Source organism: Channa argus, chromosome 14, assembly GCF_033026475.1.
Source record: "Channa argus isolate prfri chromosome 14, Channa argus male v1.0, whole genome shotgun sequence".
Lineage (NCBI taxonomy): Eukaryota > Metazoa > Chordata > Actinopteri > Anabantiformes > Channidae > Channa > Channa argus.
Genome location: NC_090210.1, coordinates 11092113 through 11113919, shown reverse-complemented (window position 1 = coordinate 11113919; position 21807 = coordinate 11092113). Strand labels below are relative to the sequence as shown.

At 36.7% G+C, this 21807-nt stretch overlaps 1 protein-coding gene and 1 pseudogene across 1 annotated transcript; both read left to right on the top strand.

Annotated features, from left to right (window-relative positions):
* Positions 1 to 27: 27 nt before the first annotated feature.
* On the top strand, positions 28 to 10351 carry LOC137098797 (solute carrier family 22 member 13-like; annotated as a pseudogene).
* A 1586-nt stretch (positions 10352 to 11937) lies between these two features.
* On the top strand, positions 11938 to 19851 carry LOC137098794 (solute carrier family 22 member 13-like). The gene is made up of 10 exons (XM_067475412.1): positions 11938 to 12314; positions 12395 to 12498; positions 12745 to 12899; positions 13896 to 14064; positions 14141 to 14261; positions 14794 to 14888; positions 15116 to 15330; positions 15404 to 15512; positions 15694 to 15900; positions 16945 to 19851. The coding sequence occupies exons 1-10, from the start codon at positions 11940 to 11942 to the stop codon at positions 17000 to 17002; spliced, it is 1608 nt and encodes a 535-aa protein (XP_067331513.1). The 5' UTR covers positions 11938 to 11939; the 3' UTR covers positions 17003 to 19851.
* Positions 19852 to 21807: the final 1956 nt, after the last annotated feature.

Below are 21807 nucleotides of genomic sequence, written 5' to 3'. Positions count from 1 at the left end.
ACAGTCCCATTAAATACATTTTAAATGGAGGAAAACAGTAGAAGAGGGTAGAATTCTTAAACATGTAAAGAATTGCTGCATCAAATTGAATAGTGTTAAAAGTTAGAATGTAAACGCAGTCTGAGTATTAAATAATTATTACGTATTTGAAAAAGCTTTACTGAAAGAAATATGTAATTATTTAAGCAGTGTTGTAGGTGAAAGTACTGTATGCATAATATGTTGTCAAAGTAAAGAGAATTGAAGAGAATTTGAACATTTCCATTACAAAATGTGTAAAAAGGCAGAAAAAGTAGAAGTGGCTGAATGACCTTTGAAGTGTGGCATCGCTGCATCGAATTGAAAAGTGAAGAGCCTAGTATTAACTGGACACGTCTTGAAAAACATTACTGAAAAGCCTTTCGGATGTTGCAGTTGTATTGTAGGTGAACATACCTGAAACTTTAATAAATAAATGTGACAAAGGCAGAAAAAATTGAAAGGGCCGAAATACACTGAACTTTAGCATAAATTACCCTAAAGGGCCAAGTAAACATGTTATAAGTTGTAAATAGACTATAAGCTTAAAAAAAGGTCTAGAGTTCATATGAAGTATTTAAAGTACAGTACAAGGTCTGGAAAGAATTACTGAAATGTATTTAAATGTATTCTTTTAATATACATTTATATTACTATGGCTTTCATTTCAGGAAATCTATAGGAAGTGAAAATAATAGATGCTTTAAGGCAAATGTGAACTTTGAAACTTCATTGGTTCAACTGTCAAAAGGTACAGTAATGGGTTTAAACTGATGAAAAAAAACTAGACCATATCGAAAAAAACTTGGTAGCAGGCGGCTTCAGAAAGCACAATAATAATAATAATAATAATTTGAAGAAATACAATGAATTCAAGGATAAGTCACTAGTTAGCAGCAGCCTGCGTGTTTTGGTTTGAAAACTCTGGAAGGCTCTTATAATGGGACACAATACAAGTCTTTGACTGTTTCAGCTGGGCCACAGAATAACCATAAATACTGTTGAAATGAGAGAAAAACTTTTTCAAAGGCATAGAGTTTCTCTAGCTGAATTTGGCAAAAGTAGAAAATAGACACGTTGAAAAAACTTTAAGGCCAGAAATTACAATGGGTGACTTCACCCACATATGTTATACTCTACATCCCAAGAGAACCTGTCCTCAGCCACTGAAAGGAGGGACTTTCAACATGGCACATTTCCATTCTTACCTTTAATCACCCTACCCTGCTGCATATCCTTCCCATCTCTGTCTATCTGCCTCTCTGCCTCACCAACCTGTCCACCTCTTTCTCCTTACTGTCCAATCTAGCAAACAAATACTCATATGCTCTTTGTTTGGCCTTTGCCATCTCTACCTTCACCTTACGCTGCATCTCCCTCTACTCCTGTCTATTCAGTGTAGCACTTCTTCTTAGCTAACTTCTTTCCCTGTATACACTCCTGAACTTCTTTGTTCCTCCACAGAGTCTCCTTGTCCACTTTCCTCTTTCCCGACGACACACTAAGTATCCTCCTTACTGTCTCCCTGATGACATTAGCTGTAGTGGTCCAGTCATCTGGAAGCACCTCCAGACCACCCAGAGTCAGTCTCAGCTCCTCCCTGAAAACCACACAACATTCTTCCTTTTTCAACTTCCACCACGTCGTCCTCTGCTCTGTCTTAGTCCTCTTCATCTTCCTCAGCGTAAGGTGAAGGTACAGGTGGCAAAGGCCAAACAAAGAGCATATGAGGACTTGTATGCTAGGTTGGACACTAAAGAGGGAGATGTGGATTTGTACAGTTTGGTGAGACAAAGAGATAGAGATGGGAAGGATGGAACAGGTTAGGGTGATTAAAGATAAGGATGGAAATGTACTGACAGGTGCCAGGAGTGTTTTGGGAAGATGGTAGGAGAACTTTGAAGAGTTGATGAATGAGGAAAATGAAAGGGAACGAAGAGTAGAAGAAGTGACTGGTGTGGAGCAGGAAGTAGCAAAGATTAGTAAGAGTGAAGTGAGGAAGTTGAAGAGGATGAAGAGGAGAGGTGGCATTAGAGTTTTTGGGTAGTTTGTTTAACAAGTTCCTGCTGCTTAAAAACCTCCGCACAGCATGATGCTGCCACCACCATGCTTTAAAGTAGGGATGGTATTGGCCAGGTGTCCTCAGCTCTCTCTTAGTCGTCTTCTTCACCACCAGAGTCATTTTACACACCACCATCCTGTGTTGTCTGGCTACATTCTCCCCTACCAACACTTTGCAGTCACTGATCTCTTTCAGCTTACAACATCTACACAAGATGTAGTCCACCTGAGTGCTTCCACCTCTGTTTTATGTTTGTCACCCTATGTTCCGGCCTCTTCTGGACAAAGATTTTTTCACTACAGTCGTTTCCATCCTCTTTGCAAAGTTTAACACCATCTGTCTTTCTGCGTTCCTGTGCTGAAGACCAAACCTCCCCAACACATTCTCATCATCTCTGTTCCCTTCACATACATGTCCATTGAAATTCGCACCAATAACCACTCTCTCACCTCTGGGGAGGCTTTGCATCACTTCATCTAACTCACTCCAGAATTTCTTCTTCTCTTCTAACTCACATCCTACCTATGGGGCATAACCACTAACAACATTGAACATCACATCTTCAATTTCCAGCTTCAGACTCATCAAACTATCTTATACTCTTTTCACCTCTAAAACATTCCTAACAAACTCCTCTTTCAGGATAACTCCTACTCCATTTCTCTTCCTACCTTACCCATGGTAAAACAACTTACACCCTGCTCCTAAGCTTCTAGCCTTGCCACCTGGTCTCCTAGACACAGTATATCCACCTTCTTTCTCTGTATAATGTCAACCAACTCTCTAACCTTCCCTGTCATAGTCCCAACACTTAAAGTCCCTACTGTGAGTCCTACATTCTTAGCTTTCCTCTTCTCTCTCTTTCTACAAACACGCCTTCCTCCTCTCCTTCTTCAACCAAAAGTAGCCCAATTCCTGGCATTGTTCATGGAAAATGTATCATAGTAACAATAAAAGGATAAATAAGTTGTTTAATTGTCCGGTATCCTGTACACATAAACTGCATTAGTTTTATTGTTTTAGATTTGTTTCTACTTTTACTATTGTTTAGTTTGTACAGGGAAATGTGGGGAATTTCACAATTGTGTCCACACCACCACATTAATTTCTGTAAGCACAGGTTGTGTTATAGGGTCATAATAAGAGACTCGGGCCAAGGCTGGTGAAACACATTTAAACACAATAACAGCAGAAATGTTCATGTCATCTGGTACTCTCTTGATGTACATTAGCTTTTCTATCACTTTGTATTGTGAACTGAGCTGTAATCACATCGTAAAATTCTGATCTAACTACTGAAACACTTCAGTATCTACACAGTATATCAGTATATTCATATGAAATCTTAATACAATCTTCATTTAACTGCATACTTTGCATAAGAAAATCTAAACAACTAAGCAAATTCCAGTTTTTGGATTAATCCTCCTGACAGATATACATTTTGCTTTCTGGGCTACTAATCTAATTCTCTGCCAGCAAACAAGTTTTTATAGCATCTTTCTCATTATTGTCCACTGTCAACCCAAATCTTGTTTATCAGTCACAATGACAGCTGAAACTACACCAAATAAACTATGGGAGCTAGTCTAGATTCATTATTTATTTTTATCTTACACATTACCTTTTACCACATTACATTTTCACCTTACTTTATTGATAAAACTGTTCATCACTAATGCTAATAACTAATCAAGGAACAAGTCTTACAGGTCTATGGGGATGCTAAAATGCCAGGAAATGTTTTGTTGTGGTTTTGTTATGTGTTGCCATTATGAACAACTCCTGGAACAACCTCTTGCAAGGTTGACGGTCACCATCTTGTCGGCAGTGTGCCAGCTTTGTCCCTGCAGCCAGTTGCCATTCAAACCTACGCAGAACCTAAAAAAGGGTCCAAAAGCAACATAAAAGACTTATTTTATTATTTGGATTTATCAAACACTCTAAAACACAAAAAGTTGATTGATTGTTTAATGTGTGTCTTTAGGGGGAACATATGATGAAGTAATTAGAGCTGAAATTTGAAGAGAATTTGAAGAAGATTTGAACATTCTGTTCATTGAGCTTTATATTAAAAATATGTTATAAAAAGTTGTTGATAAAATAGTTGATAAGCTTGCCACCTACAGCCAATTTACAGCTCCAAGTAACCTAACGTGAATATCTTTGTACCTAGGAGGAAACAGGTTCCAAAGACCTTATGTCTTTTAATTGAATGGGATGATAAAAAACCCAGGTGTCTTACAATGTCTTTAGGAAAATTGTTGCAGCTCAGTGTCTGATTTAACTGACCATTGAAAAATCTTTTTTTAGGTGGATTTCTGAAGCTGATCTTTGCTTTGACAGGGAAAAACTGAAGAGGCTTAATAGATGATAAAATAGATTAAAAAAAGAGAAAACCCCAATTTTTGTCGCTGCAGTTATCATCCTCTAACATTGGTCTACTGTAGGTTTTATATAAAACAAGGCATACATAATCGAACTTGGGAACTGAAAGCACAGTACTTTATTCAGTGTTCTAATTAATTTGACATTGTGAAGGCTTAGTATAATTTTGTTGTTGTTTCATATTAGAGATTTCTGCCACTTTACATACTTCCAAATGCATTTATGGGCAGATCAGTACAAACAGAACTCGAAATGGCTAAAAGATAGGATTAAAAAATCAGAATTTTCCTTTTAAGTTATCTTGTCAACTGTTGTGCCGATCTAAGCATGACAAGGATTTTTAGATATCCTTTATAGCATACAGTAATACAATATAATTCCACGTATGGTGACTCTGTGTTATGTAACAGGTATTCCTGCTACCTAAGGGTACTAGCAGGAAGTGTTTGCTAAATTAGTATATTGTAAAAGCTAGTGAACAATAAACAGTACTTTCGGTGAGCGATAAGCAGAGTTAATAATACACTGTCTGCAAAGAATCATCAGTCAAGCAACACATTGGCTTAACTGGGCTTTGACTGTATAACTAGCTGTGTTGAACATAGCTAAATAAGTTAAGTTAGTATACACATGTGCAGTAATAGTATTTATTTATTAGCAGTATTTGATAAGATTGTCAAAATGTGTATATTTTGGGAAAAAGCATTTGCTGAAAGAAAAATATTCAACTTTGGACTTCTTCATGCCAAGGTGTTATAAAGAAGTTACAAAGTGAACATTACTAGAGAACAGTGCAATTACTGTTTCATAAAACTAATTGTAAAGCATAAAAGTACTGTAGCTCGCTACAAAATGAAAAATCACCTGAATACCGTCTCATTTATTTTGAAATATAGTTTAAACATTAATGAGAATTGTACAGTATAAAGGGCCAGACAGACAGCATATCTAAAATGAAAGTCAGTTCTGTGAACATGGCTGATTTTGGAGAGATCCTTCGTAGTGTCGGAGAATTTGGATTATTTCAGAAGACCATACTTATTGCTCTGTGTTTCCCAAATGTTATTCTTCCTTTCCACTTTGCCAGTGTATTATTTATCCAGTCAGATCCGGATCGACGTTGTAACACAGACTGGATCCTCAGAACTGATCCTAACCTGACCATAGACCAGCAGCTGAACCTGACTCTGCCCCGGGAGGAGGATGGAAGGTTCAGCAGTTGTCGGATGTTTCTCCCTGTGGATCGGGACATTGGTGCCATCCGAGAGTTTGGACTCAATGAGACCACAGAATGCCAGAGTGGATGGAACTACTACAACACACTGTATGAAGCCACCATAGTAACTGATGTAAGGGGATACCGACTTAATAAAAATATGAATTATCATTATAACATCCTACTTTATTAACTGTTTGCTTTGATTTGGATGTTTTTGCAGTTTGATCTAGTTTGTGACTAAGCTAATCTGGTTGAAGTGGCACAAACAGTGTTGATGGCTGTCATTCTTGTTGGCTGTCTCCTATTCGGCCCTTTTGCTGAATCGTATGTTTAACTAAATCCTGTATGCAATCATGATGCCCTACTATACTGCATTCATTCCAACTAAATCCATCACAATTAAGAAATTAAGTTATATAACATATTCTGACCGAGGTGTCTTTGTTTTCCAGGTTTGGTCGTAAAAAAGCAGCTCAGATTCCAGTCATTGTGATGATCATATTTACTGTAACTACTGGATTATGTCCCAGCTTCTACTTATATCTGGCTTCCCAGTTCATGGTGGGAATTGGCTACGGAGGTTTTCGACTTAACAGCATTATTTTAGGTACATTATCATTACTTCACCATCATTCTGTTTGTGTGTGCTATACTAGAGGGATTTGATAAAGCCCTCACATGTCCATATTAAATTTGATATGGTTCAGTGAAATGATTGATTTGGATATATGAAATGATTTGAATGCATATGAAACTTTTCCAGTAACATGCAGTCATTTGAAAAAGCTATTTCAAATTTGACACCATCAGTTTTATTCGTCTTTACTCTATATAGCTTTCACTATTTAGTAATTTGGCAAATGCTTTTATCCGAAGCAGCTAACTAGTGAGGTACAAACCAAGCAAAAACTATAAGTCAAGCATATACAATAAAGCACAGAAGAATTGTTTACATTTAATAAGACGCTAGTTTATAAGGTAGGACAACTAGGATTTTTAAGGGTTTCTGCTCGATCTGCAGCTCAATGGTTATTTTTCCTACTGTAGTTACTGAGTGGTCCGGAGTGTCCAAACGATCATGGGGATCATGTCTGAGTCAGATATTTGGTGCAGTTGGACAGTGTCTCCTTGCTGGTGTGATCTACGGCATCAGAGACTGGAGACTGGCCCAACTTATCACCGCAGCACCACTTACACTGGCTGGTATCTCTACATGGTACAGTATGGTGTATTGTTTTCACTCTTGTGACTGAGCAATGATAACAAATGACTAATAAATGTCACTGTCTTTGTTTCTGATATCCCAGGTTCATTCCAGAGTCAGCCAGGTGGTTGTTGCACAGAGGAAAGACAGAAGAAGCTAAACAGCTGATTACCAAAGTTGCAGCAATCAACAAATACACTGTTCCAGACTCCCTACTGAAGAAGGTACCTTATGATTTGCATCTTTTATGCCATTGTAAGACAACTCAAATGGAGTAGGACATATATATAGTATTTATAATAGCGAAAATGTATATTTTTATGGTAAAAATATATAAGTTAAGTGTCTCAGAGGCATCTTGATTAATGTCCTTTACACCTTTTGGCAAATGTTAGATTGGCTTGAAAAACCATGTTTTTATTTAACAATTTGGGATAAAATAACAGAATCAGGAATGAGTACATCAGAGGGACAGCTCATGTTAGATGTTTCCGAGATAAAGTCAGAGGGGCCAGATTGAGGTGGTTTGGACATGTTCAGAGAAGAAATTGTGAATATATCGGTAGAAGGATGCTGAGGTTGGAGCTGCCAGGCAGGAGGTCTAGAGGAAGACCAAAGAGGAGATTTATGGATGTAGTGAGAGAGGTAATGAAGTTACTGGGTGTGAGAGAAGAGGATGCAGAGGACAGGGTTAGATGGAGGCACATGATTCGCTGTGGCGACCCCTGAAAGGGAACAGCCAAAAGGAAAAGAAGAAGGGATAAAATAACAGAATAAATTATGTCATGTATCATTAACAATATAACAGAGTTCATCACCTTAGATTAGCTTAATTTGTTTTCAGAGCCATAAGCAGATGTTAGCATGGTGTCCACTGTGCATTACAGATTGCTGTGAAGCAAACTGTGAAAAAGGGAGGTATAATAACTCTTATCCGCTCACCTGTGCTTAGGAAATATTTCATTACCATAACATTGGCATGGTAAGTTATTGGCATGATTTGATGATTCCATTTGAACTGTATCGATCTCACACACCAATCCAAGTCCTCATTCCTGTACTGAATATGTATCATGTACTGAATATTATGCATTAGCCTTATACATTGCACTGTCAACAGTTTATTCTGTATTATTCTTGTCCATCACACTAATAGTACAATTTGCACAAATCAAATTGTAAATAAGTGTTTATGGCAATAATGTCGAATCTAATATAATATAATATAATATAATATAATATAATATAATATAATATAATATAATATAATATAATATAATATAATATAATATAACCTAATCTAATCTTAATTTTTAATAAAAAAAATAGTTTATAAATTATTTATTGTTATACTGAGTTAATATTACATTCTACAAAGTTTATTTAATTAATTTCTTTAGTCCTTTTTTTCTCTTAGGTTCTCACTGAATGTTGCCTACTACTGCCTTTCATTCAATGTGGGAAATTTTGGCTTGGACATCTTCCTGACGCAGGCCATGTTTGGGCTGACTGAACTACCAGCTCACGTACTTTGCATCTGGCTGTTAGAAGCACTGGGGAGAAAAGTATCACTGATGTCAACGCTGCTGATTGGAGGATTGCTGTGCATTTTAATCCTTGCTGTTTCTCAAAGTAAACCACTTCAGATGCACTCTTCTAGATTGTGTTCCTTTGATTTTGTCAGTTTTTAGATTGTCTAGCCATGGGGTTGTAGAGATGGCCATCTCTGATCATAGAGCCCAAAAATTGTTATAAAATGACATGAGATGTGGTATCAATATTCAAGCTGTCCCAGAACTACGGTTTTCCCTTCACTTCCTACTGTATCTAATATTGTCATCATGTTGATGTTTTCATTTACACAATTGAAATATCTAAACATCTATTGTCTAGACTGGCTCACAATTTGGCACAGCCATTAGATTCCCACACAATGGCCCAAGTGAAAGAACTTCTGGTATGAACAGATTGGCTCCTAACTGCCACATTACACCATTTGGCAGCATTTATGGAATTCACCAATTTTTTTGCACATTAATGTTTCTCTTCAGTGTGAATAAAATTGACGAATTGATTTGGAGTTAAAACCTAATACAGAAATTGATTGATTGAACATATAGAGCATACTTATAGCATTTAAAATTATTTTTTTAGAGGCAGAACATATTGTCTTATTTGTCCGTTTTTGGATTTCATGGAGGCACAGCTCCTCTTAAACGAGTGTCAGTAATCAGCCTGAAACAAATTTATGACAATTTGGTGCAGTTAGGAGAGTTTTGTGAATCTGTAGAATAATTGTACAAACAAGATTCATAAGAATACTGAAATGTTCTTGCATGAGACTCATTATATTTTCCAGTCCTGACACTCTGTTCTGTTGCTGTTCTGTTCAAGGTAATGCTGTTGCTGTTACCGTGCTTGCGGTATCGGGACGTTTTTTCACCAACTGGGCAGGATCCATATGTAATGTGTATATCCAGGAGCTGTTTCCAACATCTTTTCGGTAAGATGAGGCTCTCTCACATTCACCATCATAGTGTTTTGATACTATACCAGCCATCATATTGTTTAAGTTGTTTCAATTACAAGTCAAAAATATTAATACAGTACTTGTTTGTTTCAACATACCTACCAGACATCAACGTCTTTGATTTTCTTTTAAATTTTTAAGAATTATCTATGCAGTGAAATGTTAAATTTTCAACTTGATATCAGTTTAAGTCAAATAATTTAATACATGGGATCACGTTGTTGTCCCCAACAAAATTAAACATATGTTCACTGAGAGGCCTTCACACATTTACACACACTCACACCTGGAATTTGACCAGTACAACCAAAGTTTGACCTGTGGTTATTGAGCAGCTCCACTGGAGCAGTCAGGGTTAAGGACCTTAACCACAGGGGTGTTGAGGAGGGAGGAAAACTTTAACTTTAACATTAAACTTTAACATAACAAGCTGTGCATCAATGATCTCTGTATGGTCTATTTTACAGACAGACAGCCTCGGGTTTGGGCTCCATTGCAAGCAGAGCTGGTGGATTGCTGTCTCCATTGCTCAACATGTTGTCAATTTACCACTGGTCCATACCCATCATAGTCTTCAGCAGCTTAATGTTAGTCAGTGGAGCTCTTAGCTTCCTGCTTCCTGAGACAAGGAGAAAAGAGCTTCCGGATTCAACCGATCAAGCTGAGAGCAACAAGTGAGCAAGCTGCATATTGATAACATCCATTACAGAGAAGGTGACAAACACTATGGCCCACAGTTTAACACTGGTTGTATTAACATATTGTTGTCTGTATTCATTTCTCCCACAGAAATAAGGCTACCAAGACCCAAAGTGCATCAAGCATGCCTCCACAAAGCATATCAACCAAACTGTAGTCTGTGCCATTGTTCTTCTACAAGGATAGTTTGTCCACTTTGTTTAATAGTAAAACAGCTACTGGTACTTTATATAATTACTTTTAATATTCATTGTCCTCAGATAATAAATCCCAAGCACTGATGAGATAGGAGGACCCCTCTAGAGCCATTGTATGTGAACCAGAACACAAATTATAATTGGGACATGAAAATTCCATGCTCAGTTTGGACATCTTAAACACAACTAATAATAAACCTCTAATTGGCATGTTTGATATGATACAGACAATATACCAATAACTGGCAATCTAGGTTCTAAGTTTCCTGTTTATTTTTGTTAAAATGATACCACCTGACGTAGTGTGAAACATTTTCTTAGGACACAGAGAGAGGTTGGCGCTGCAGTTAATTAAACAATTGATTATTAAAATAGTAACCACAGCACAAATTTTACAGAATGTTCAATTGCACCATGTTTTTAGCATTTATTGTAGCCACAGTTCATTTCATTAAATTATCTATCAGTGACAACAAATAATAATTAACATCAGAATTTAAATAAGTCGGGTTAAGTCAGCAATTTGGCCTGGGACTTTTAATAATCATCAATAATAATCATTTTTGATTCTACAAGGAAACTAGAGTATAGAGGAGGGAATACATTTTTTAAGGTAAGACAGCTAATATAATTACTTACCTCTTTTTAAAAAATCAAAACTGTAAAAGAAAAGTGTTTTTGTGCATGTATTTAAATGTACTGTACATAGATTAATTCATTGCTCTCCATACGGGTACTGTAGTTATAGGTAACAACCGGCAATTTTAAGTAAGTTAACTATCCTAGTTTCATGGAGGCATTTACAATCTGGATATGTCAGTGATCCATGTCACCCAATGCTGACCCAAGTCCTGACCAACAGGAGTCATGACCAAGAAATAAATCAGCTATCAGGTGATCAGATGATACAAACCATGATCATGTGAAATGTATTTGTTATTGTATTTGTATTTGGTTTGGTAATCCAGCTGTGATCCAAGTTATCATGGGGTATGAAAAGCAAACCCAGATTGCTCCCTGTAAATCAACTATTCCAAGCATTCAACATACTGATGTCAGAGATTAATTTACATTAGATGTGTCCCAGATGTGTTACGGCTTAACTTAGCATATTTTACTTGTAGAGATTTAGACATAAAAATAAATGTACACATTGTGAAAACCAGATGAACAGGCATTTGGAGAAGACATCTAATGTACATCTATTGTATGTGTAGGCATGAAGTAACATGGAGTTCAGCTGTGTTGAGAATAAAAACATACATGATAAGCAACAAAAGGTGGAACAGCAAGAAAGTCCTGGGCTTGAACCTGCTGACTGGCTGCATCTTTTGTGTAAAGATTTTTGCACATTTTACCTGTTTCTACTCTGTAGATACTCTGTTTTCCTCACAAAAAACATAGAGTCAGGTTGATTAGTGATAGAAATTGTCCATAGGTGTGAAAGTGAGTGTCAGAAAAATAGCAGATCCTGAAGAGAATAATATGTTTTACTGCACTTTAGGTAGTGCACGGGTTAAAAGGAATCATTCAGCTTAAATCTAATGTATACAAGTTAAACATTGATTGAGTTTGTACTCCAGTCTTTTTAAATCTTCACAAAGGGCAGCACTGACATAAGCATGGCTGACTTTGGAGAGATCCTTAGGACCATTGGAGAATTTGGATTCTTCCAGCAAGTCACTCTGTTTGCACTTTGTTTTCCAAACATTGTTCAGGCTTTTGTTTTTGCAAGCTTCATTTTTATCCAGACAGATCCAGAGCGACACTGTAACACAGACTGGATCCTGAGAACTGATCCTAACCTGACCATAGATGAGCAGCTGAACCTGACTCTGCCCCGGGAGGTGGATGGGAGCTTCAGCAGGTGTCGGATGTTTGTTCCTGTGGACTGGGACATCAGTGCCATCAGAGAATATGGACTCAATGAGACCACAGTATGCCAGAGCGGATGGATATACTACAACATGCTGTATGAAGCCACCATAGTAACTGATGTAAGTGTGTGATGAGTCTAAGCATTTACTAATCACGTCCATGAAACATTTAATTTAAATTTATGGAATTGTTTCAACAGTTTGATCTAGTCTGTGACCGGGCTAACTTGGTGGAAGTGATACAAGCGTTGTTCATGAGTGGCATTCTTATTGGCTCTTTTGTGTTTGGACCTTTTGCTGAGTCGTAAGTCTTTTCAGTGCACTATAGGTAGTCTATGATGCTAGAAACATTTACATACTTTACAGCGTAACTCTACACAGCTAATACACACTATATACCATGCATAATTACACACTATGAAATGGAGTGCACAGTAATAGTATTTCTGTCTTTGCCTTCATTAGCATTCACATAACCAGTAGCTTTTTAATTTTAGTGTGTTTAACCTAACAGAAGCTACTCTTGATTTATTGTGTGTTTCTGTTGCAGGTTTGGCCGGAAACGAGCGAATCAAATTCCACTGGTTATAATGTTCATATTTGTTGTGACAACAGCACTGTGCCCCAATGTCTACTTTTATTTAATATCTCAGTTCTTAGTAGGAGTTGGAACTGGAGGATATCGAATGAACTGTATTATACTGGGTATGTGTATGTGTATTTTTTTGGACACATTTAGAACACAGTTGCACCTAATATAGTTTTTATAATAGAATATTGTTTTCATGATATCTGAAAATTAGTTTCTTAGTAGTCAATTTACATATATATTTATTTGGTTTAGTATGTGAAAATATCCATTGTATGTGACAGAGATGTGGTTGTAAAGTGAGTTGTAAACAACAATTTAAAAGCAATACAGTTCACTATCAGTAAAATATTTTCTTTCAGAGATTGCCAGTTTTACATTTACGTACAAAATTAATTAGTAAGCCAAATTCATGCTCTTTGTTTTGGTTTCTGACTTTGTAGGAACCAATCCTTCCTTAGAAGCCCAACAAGCTATGTGACATTTGTTTGTAGTGTTAAGGAACATGTTTTAAAAAGCCCTGTTCAGCCTTCCTTCTGTGAAAGCAAAAATAGAGATAACTAGTGTGATTGTGTTAGAATAAAACAAAAGTCTAGTCTTGCATTTTTTACTACCATACTCAGAAAAACTTGCATTGCCTTAGCCTCTGTCCTTTACCATGCTATTATGGATATAATCAGTTCTAGTTTTTAGTGAAACGGGTAAAAAATGTATTCCAGAATTTAAGCTAAACTGATCAAGCTGACTGAGGTCTGACCAGAAATGAGACACCTTGTTTTTCTCTGTCTGAATTCAAGCACTTATTTAAAACTAAGTTTTTAAACTCAAATACACACATCAATTTGTGAGAAGACAAACATAATAAACAGCGGTAGCCTCGATAAAGGGGCCACGTTTAACACACAGTTTATCAAATTGTAGACCCGACTGTGTATAAAAAGGCAGCAAAAGTTATTAAAGACAAGACAAAATGACAAATAAATTGCAATATTATGAATTATGATTCCAGTAGAAATCATTACTAGTAGTTACATCATTACAGTAGGTATCAGTACTATTTAATGTGTTGCTTTTTTGCCATTATTGCTTTCTAAATGTTGTTGTTACTGCAGCCATTGAATGGATCGGGCCATCCAAAAGGTCATGGGGAGTATGTGTGTTTCAGCTATTTGGTGCAGTTGGACAGTGCATCCTTGCTGGTATGATCTATGCTATCCGACACTGGAGACTGGCACAACTAATCACAGCAATTCCAGTCGCACTGGTTGCTGTCTACATATGGTGAGCACCAAACCTTTTGTATTTCCTTTTAATGCTTTATTTCTGTTTCAACTGGCTTTTTCTTTATTTCTATCAGGTTTATTCCTGAGTCAGCAAGGTGGTTGTTAGTAAGAGGAAGGTCAGAAGAGGCTAAACAGCTGATTGTAAAGGCAGCAACCATCAACAAACGCACTGTTCCGGACTCTTTGCTTGACAAGGTTCTAAAATTTAATGTTTTTACACACAATAGTTCAAGAACTGACATCAGCTTTACAGTGTAAAATGTGACGTTGACATCATGTTATGTTAATTGAGATTGTAAGATTATTACAAATACCATTGATGCTCTAGCAGTTTAATTTGTCTGAGTAGGGTCCCATCTCTTCCTTTTCCTGTCTTCCTATTTCCATCAAATTTGAACAATTGAAACAATTATTTAGCCAAACAAAAGAGATATAGGTACATACCCCAATGGTATGTGAGGTGTCACTGACATTAACATGGCAGGACATTCTTCATAGACATTTGTGGCCTAATTAATTAATTGCCCAGATATTTACAAGTTTTGATTTGTATTTATTTGTTTCATTTCCTATTAATAGATTTAATCAATATTTATTTTTTGATTTATGACTATAATTGATAATAACTGTTGTTCAGAAATCAACATTATAGCCACCAAGTACATTTATTTGTTGATGGATGTATAACAAATGACTTATAGAGTGTGAAATAATATTTCTGCCACAGATTGTAGTGAAAGATACTGTGAACAAAGGAGGCATAAAAATTATTTTCAGATCGTCCCTTCTGACCAGATATTTCTTCATCATATTATTGGCATGGTAAGTTACTTTATAAAATGGACCTAGCAACATAGCTTTTATTATACAAATAATTCATAGTCCTTTTTTAGTAGCAGACTGGTTGACTTGGTAAGTTACTTAGTTGGTTATTTGAAGTTGCAGAATCAAAAATCTGAGAAGTAATTGTTAAAAAATTGTTATGCATGTATTATAAAAACAGGATGTCTGTTATGTCCTCTGACTATATGTGTTTCTACTTTTTAAAGGTTTTCATTTAACCTTGCCCTATACTGGCTGTACCTGAATATGGGAACCTTTGGCTTGAGCATCTTCATGACACAACTTTTGTTTGGTGCTATTGAAATACCAGCTAATTTACTCTCCATGTGGCTGCTGGAGGTTTTCGGGAGAAGAGTATTATATATAGTGACACTTGTGCTAAGTGGACTTGCTTCCATACTTATGCTATCTGTTCCTCAAGGTAAACTATTTGGTTAGCCAAATGACAGTTTGCCCTGTTCCTCCGTCAAGTTTAATCTTTTTTTTTTTTTTAGGACATGGCATTGTGGTTACATGTTGTGCGGTTGCAGCGCGCCTTTTCCTGACCTGGGCTTCTTCCATATGTACTGTCTTTATACAGGAATTGTTTCCAACATCTGTTAGGTAGTTTTTCGCATTAAACATTTAGTCTCGTTCTTTTTTTGCCCCACCTATTAGGCAACACTAAAATGTCAAAGCAATTGCAAAAGTATATGTATATACTATACAATTTGTACAATGTGTGTTTAAATTCAAATATTTATTAGTAAATGCACTATTTAAACTTTAACCTTTTCTCTTTCAGACAAACAGCCTCAGCTTTAGGCTCCATATCAGGAAGAATAGGTTCATTACTGTCTCCACTGCTTAACATCTTAGCCATTTACCACTGGGTCACACCCATCTCAGTTGTAGGCAGCCTTACAATATTCAGTGGAGTTATTGGCTTCCTGCTTCCTGAGACCAGGAAAAAAGAGCTTCCTGAGACAGCTGATGAGGCTGAAGGCAATAGGTAACTTACACATTTATATTCCATATTCTCAGGTTATCTGGTGGGAATGTAAGGAAGGTCATTTCATAATTTTGGGCTGAGATCTAAGGTTTGATTGGGCCACTCCAAAAATAAAGATTTTCTCAGTTTAAAGCTTTTAAAGCCAGATCCACTTTGATGTTTGTGCTGGTTTTCCAGCCCTATCACTCAGCTTCTTCATTTCATGGTTGTGTGCGGTAACTTTTTATGCCATACAGGGTGTAGGTGGTACATTCTTCCTAAGCAGTTCAACTTTTGTTTTATCAGTCCATAAAATATTTTCCCAGTATGATTGTGGAGTGTTAAGCTTCTCATTAGCAAGCACGCAGTGGAGCCCTGACACTGCAAGACCATGGTGCATGACGCATGGTATCCTAAAACTACTAAGACATATCATGCCTATTCAACAATTTACATTTGTAGACTCAAAAGATTCCTTTATTCCTGTAGTTGTTACTTTTGACTATTACCTAATTGAGCATTTTGAGTTGTGCCCTTTATGGTAATCTTGGCTGGATATCCACTTATCCACCCACAGAATATGTACTACAGCAATTTGAGTACATTTATAGACAGTTTATCTGACTCTTTGAGGCTTATTTAAATTACTTTATGCAAATCAACAACTTTTAAGTCTTCTGAGCTTTGTGAGGCATGGTATGCTTCTTGTGAAGGAAAGAGTATTTCTAAATCATACCTTTAATCCCATTTCAATGATTTAACTGCAGGTTTGCAACATCTGATTCCTACAAGCTTTTCTGGAGGCCATCAGCTAAAACAATATGAATGTGTACTCAATATGCACACAAGCAATACATCAATTTGGTGGTTATTTAAACAGATGTGTTTGTTAATCTTAGATGAAGATCTGGCCATATTCTAAGATACAATTAAGACACAAACTCAGCTAATTCCAAATGGTTCACTCACATTTTTCTGTCACTGTACAGATGTCATCACATTAGATTATTACTCTTACCTCATTTGTCACAGATATCTTTCACGCAGTTATCCTGTGTCTTTCAGAACTGTTGCCTACTCACAAACAGCAAGTATTCCAAAGCTGAAGTCAACCAAGATGTAGACGTTGGTCCAAGTGGTCAAAATTTCCAAAACACAATGCATTTGCTTCAAACAGAACATTATTCAGCATTTACTGGACACTGCTGAACCTGGGGGTCGGGCCCCCTTACTGAGTCTACATATGTACATATATGTCTACATATATCCCCTATAGGTATCAGAGAATAAAGAGGGGAAAAGGGATTTTGTCATTATTCTTTTGTATGTTTTAACTTCATTTATTTGTTTTAAAAATATATACATTAGACAGTGTGAATAAAAAATGAATGCAGAATGGCAGAAAAAAATATCTTTATTTTTTTGTCAAATAATGTTAAATACCTGGGTGTGTTCAGAAAAAGAAGACAGCAAAATACTGTTTCAAAGTTTGTTCTAGATGACTTTTACTGCATTTGTGGGGGATTCTCTTCAGAAACTAACATCCTGACAAACATGATCACAGAGCTGTACAATAAATCACAAAGCTGTGCAATAAAATGTAACCTCACTGTTAAGATCGTCGAGAAGAGGGCAGTGTAATGATCATCATAAAAAATTTCTCCAGATGTTTATCCTGTCTCACCACTCTGAAATGAGGACATTCTACACAGCTTTAAAAACCTGTTGTTGTCAAAGGTCACATCTCATATAATGGTGTTCAGTACATGTATGAGCGAGTCTTCATCAAGACTCGGTTAGCTAAGGAAAGAAAAATGAAAGTAAGTCAGAAAGTATGTATAAATAGTATGTATAAAGTTTAAGCAATATTTATCAAATGACAATGTGGAGGCACCGATAGCAAATAATATCCACAGAATGATTAACTTAATCTGCAGCTCTCTTCAGTTTTTTCCCCGTGTTATTTTACCATTTTGATTCACCCTTAGTATGAGTTTTAACTGCCTCCTGCAAATGAAAAGATTCAGATGGATCCAGTTTATGTCACCTTCTCAGTTCTGAACAGCAGAAGCACAAAGTGAGTAGTTAGTGAATACAATAAAGCATTTAGCATGAGGTTATCTGGCAGTTGGCTTAAGGAACCAGACTTCTTTCTTGTCAACCTTGTCAATCCAAAAAGAAAGATGTGCCGAGTCAATTCAGTTTTATTCGGAACTACGTACTCACAAACTAATCATTAGCTTTCTATCATCACCGTATCTGTTTATTGTGTTAAGGTTCATAGGATGCTGGAGTTAATCCCAGTTGTCACTGGGTGAACAGCAGCGTTATAGACCCTGGACAGATCCTGTCACAGGTCTGATGCAGAGAGTCATACAGATAAAAATTCATGCACACAGTTACACAATAGCCTGACATGCATGTCAATGGGAGGAAACCAGCATTCTCAAACCCCCCTGTACAGCCTTTTTTTTCTCTCTTTTCTGCTCTACACAGTGAATCTGCTGACACATGATGGTGAGGTAGATAACTTTTCAAGAAAATTGTTATTTTGTATAATAATATCTTTTTCTTCTTGAATTTGGCTTAAAATGTAAGTTAAACTGAATCCTCTTGCTTCTTTTAAGTTGTAAGTGTAAGTTGAATTGGGGAGCATGTGTGACTCAGCTATGTGGTACTATGCCCTTATGTTTCCAGTTACCCACAGACCGAATGTGCCTTCACATTGAATTAATGTACAGTAATTGTAAATGTGTTTTCTTATAGTATGTATTATAGTGTGCATTTCCCCCTTTGCACCGGTGCATGGCTGCACTGTTCATGGCTACAGTTCAAAAACAGTGCGCATATAGATTAAGAATGGTGTATAATGTTGGATGCTTTATGGCTCATCCTTGTTCTGTTTGTGTTTGTGTGTCTTCAAACAGGTTTACAGTGAACCTTTCCAGCTCTTGTTTGGTTCTATTCAAATACCAGTGCTCATACTTTGCATATGGCTATTAGAGGTTTTCTGGGAGAAAAATATTACTCATAGCAACATGTGTGGCTGGAGGACTGTCTACCATACTTATCCTTACTGTTCCTGAAGGTAAATCCCTTAGCAAAATGGACTTTTAGGAAAGTGACACTATCATTTGTTTTGGTCTGATTGTGATCTTTTGTTTTTATTTCTTTCCTGTTTTGTAGACTTTGGCATTGTTGTTACATTCTTAGCTGTTACAGCTCATTTTTTACCTAAATGGGGCTGGATATATATATAATGTGTTTATTCAGGACTTATTTCTAACTTCTGTTAGGTAGGTGTTCACAAGTGTCAACTTCCCAGCCTTTCCTAAACACTATTTAGGATATACTGAAGGCTTGCTTTAACCTGAGTGTCCATTAAATAGCTTGAAACGTGGAATGATAATTACTGTAGGTGCAACTGGGGGGTGCACCTGCAATCAGGATGCTCAGGTCATCCCACTGGTTATCCTTATTACTGAGAATCAGTGGGTGTAGTTTAGATGTGAAGATGATAAGTGGAGCATTATGAGAAATGAGTTGTGACCTCTCCTAATATATTTTCAGAAATAGGACCTCCAGAAACATAACAAGCTGTCCAGATCCAAACTCAACCCAGCTGTAAACATGTTAATAAAATGAAAATAACCAGACCAAGCCATTTCTTAATGACACATAAACTGACAACTGTATGACACTGTATAACTGCAACATGCTTTTCTTATATTTTGGGTTGTGGGCTTTACAGATTAAAGAAAGCACTCTCCACTTGCTATACTGTATAGTTTAATATATTTACTCAGTCTGAGTATCCTGTTGAGTGTATTTTAATCCATTATAGTGCCTTCTACATTCAACGATGGAACAAAAAAGGTTTTTAATTACTTTCTGCCAATAATCCCAAAATACTGTTGTGATGATGCAAAATGAAAATGATTTGGAAGTGGTCAACATCTAACATTCTAACTTTCTTTAGTTCTCTCACCTTAATTGTAGGTGAGCAAAAGAAACTTTCCACTTTTAGTTGATGAATTTGAAAACACCTTTTAGTGTCACACTCATATATACAGCACATCATTCTGCAGGGTAAAGTTTATGTAGCTATGTATCAATAAGCAAAGAGCATATTTACATACATAAAGATTATTCATTAATCAATACATTCAGAAAAAAATGTTTCATATCAGAACATAAAGTTACACAAATTACACTTTTTTATACTCTTGAATAATAATATTTATTACCTATTTGTTTATTTTAAATTACTTTTAAAATGTTCAGTTTTGCTGCAAAAATTACTGAATCTGTTTCTCTTTATGTCATAAAATACTAAGTTTGCAGATGTAATTTACAGTAAAGACATATTTAACACAAGCATTTGAAATTACATTAATATTACTGATTTTGTTTCATTCGGACTTCTAAATTTAATGCATTTGCAAATGAAAACAAAAATAGTTGTATTTTCATTAGATAATTATTGACTTATCATATCCCTGCATTTAATAGTGCATGTAAATATGTTAAAATGATTTATGTAGTTTCAACTTTATTACACAATGTCCAGCTATCACCCAAGCAGATCATCCATCCAGTTACTGTTTGTGACAGGGTATTCTGCTGCTTGCTCAGTGACAGTGGTTTCAGACTCTAAACCACTGCCCAATAGTCCACTGTCACTTGGTTCAGACATTAGGAGCAACTGTGGTTCTGATGCAAAGATGTCATCAACAAAAAGGTCTATCTGAGCTGCAGGTGCAGCAGGAGAAGCTGAATCTGAAGCAAGTAAATCATTCAATGATTTAAAAGATGCTGAACTACTTGGTGGTACAGTAAACATATCTGTAGCATTTGAGACGTCATTTAGTCCAAAGATGTCATTGGAAAAGGTAGCTGGGTGGGTTGTGGAAGCATCAGCTCCTTCTTGATCAGACACATTAACAAAAGAGGGCTGAGTAAACAGATCAACATTTGAGCTGAATATGTCAAAGTCAGTGTTCTCCTCTCTTGTTTGGCCTGATCCACCAAAAGAGCCAGAGGACTGATTTCCATCTTGGTTTAGAGGGCCTGCGTCAGGGACAATCGTGCTGAGCATCGTTTCATTCTCTGTGGATATTGTCTGAGAGTCAAACAGGCTAAAACTTTTAGCAGAAGCATCTGCAGACAAAGTCGTGTCACTCATAGAAGATGGAAATGCATCAGTGGGTCTGGTCATAAAAATCTCCTGAGAGTCGGACAAACCACAGAGGTTAGAGGACTCCTGATGAGGCTCGTTCTTGAAATCAAAAAACGCTTCAGTTGTAGAGTTTCTTCCTTCTTCATCTGATGGATCAAAAAATTCATTAGTCTTTTGAGCATGTTCAGCAGTATCTATCTGCATGGCTACTGGGTCAGGAGGGACTAAACTGTCGTTGTTTCCATATATATTATCATTAAATGGGTCACTCAAAGCTTCGTCACCACCTTTCTCGGCTGTCAACCAGGTGAATGACTGCTCAGATGCCTGGATCCCTGGTTGGATGGCAGAAGGACGATCTTTAGAGTCGGGTATTCCAGTATCAGTGACAGACAGACTTGTAGTCTCACTGCTCTGTAAGTCTGATTTCTGATCATTAGATGGATTTGGAGCTGGGACATCACCTGTTTCAGCTGTTTCACTAGTTATCATCAGGTGTAGATTGGAGGACTCTGTAAATTTGCCAATACCTTTGTTGCTACCCATTATGTTGGAGTAAGCAGATTGTGACTTTTCCTCTGTATGCTCTCCCACATCTTGTTCCAGAGGTGGCACTTGAGCTGTGTTGTCTTCCTTTTGCAGTTCTGTTGTAATGGCTTCCTTTACCTCTTCTGCTGTATTGTCATCAATGTGTATTGTATCATTTGTTTCAACTTGTGCGGCTGATTTCGTGGCGTCCACAGCTTTCT

Excerpts from the sequence above, each read along its gene's own strand:
- LOC137098794 (XM_067475412.1), top strand. The coding sequence starts at position 11,940 with ATGGCTGACTTTGGAGAGATCCTTAGGACCATTGGAGAATTTGGATTC. Across the intron at positions 12,315-12,394 it reads AAGCCACCATAGTAACTGAT|TTTGATCTAGTCTGTGACCG; the intron begins GTAAGTGTGTGA and ends TTGTTTCAACAG. Across the intron at positions 15,513-15,693 it reads TTGTTTCCAACATCTGTTAG|ACAAACAGCCTCAGCTTTAG; the intron begins GTAGTTTTTCGC and ends TTTCTCTTTCAG.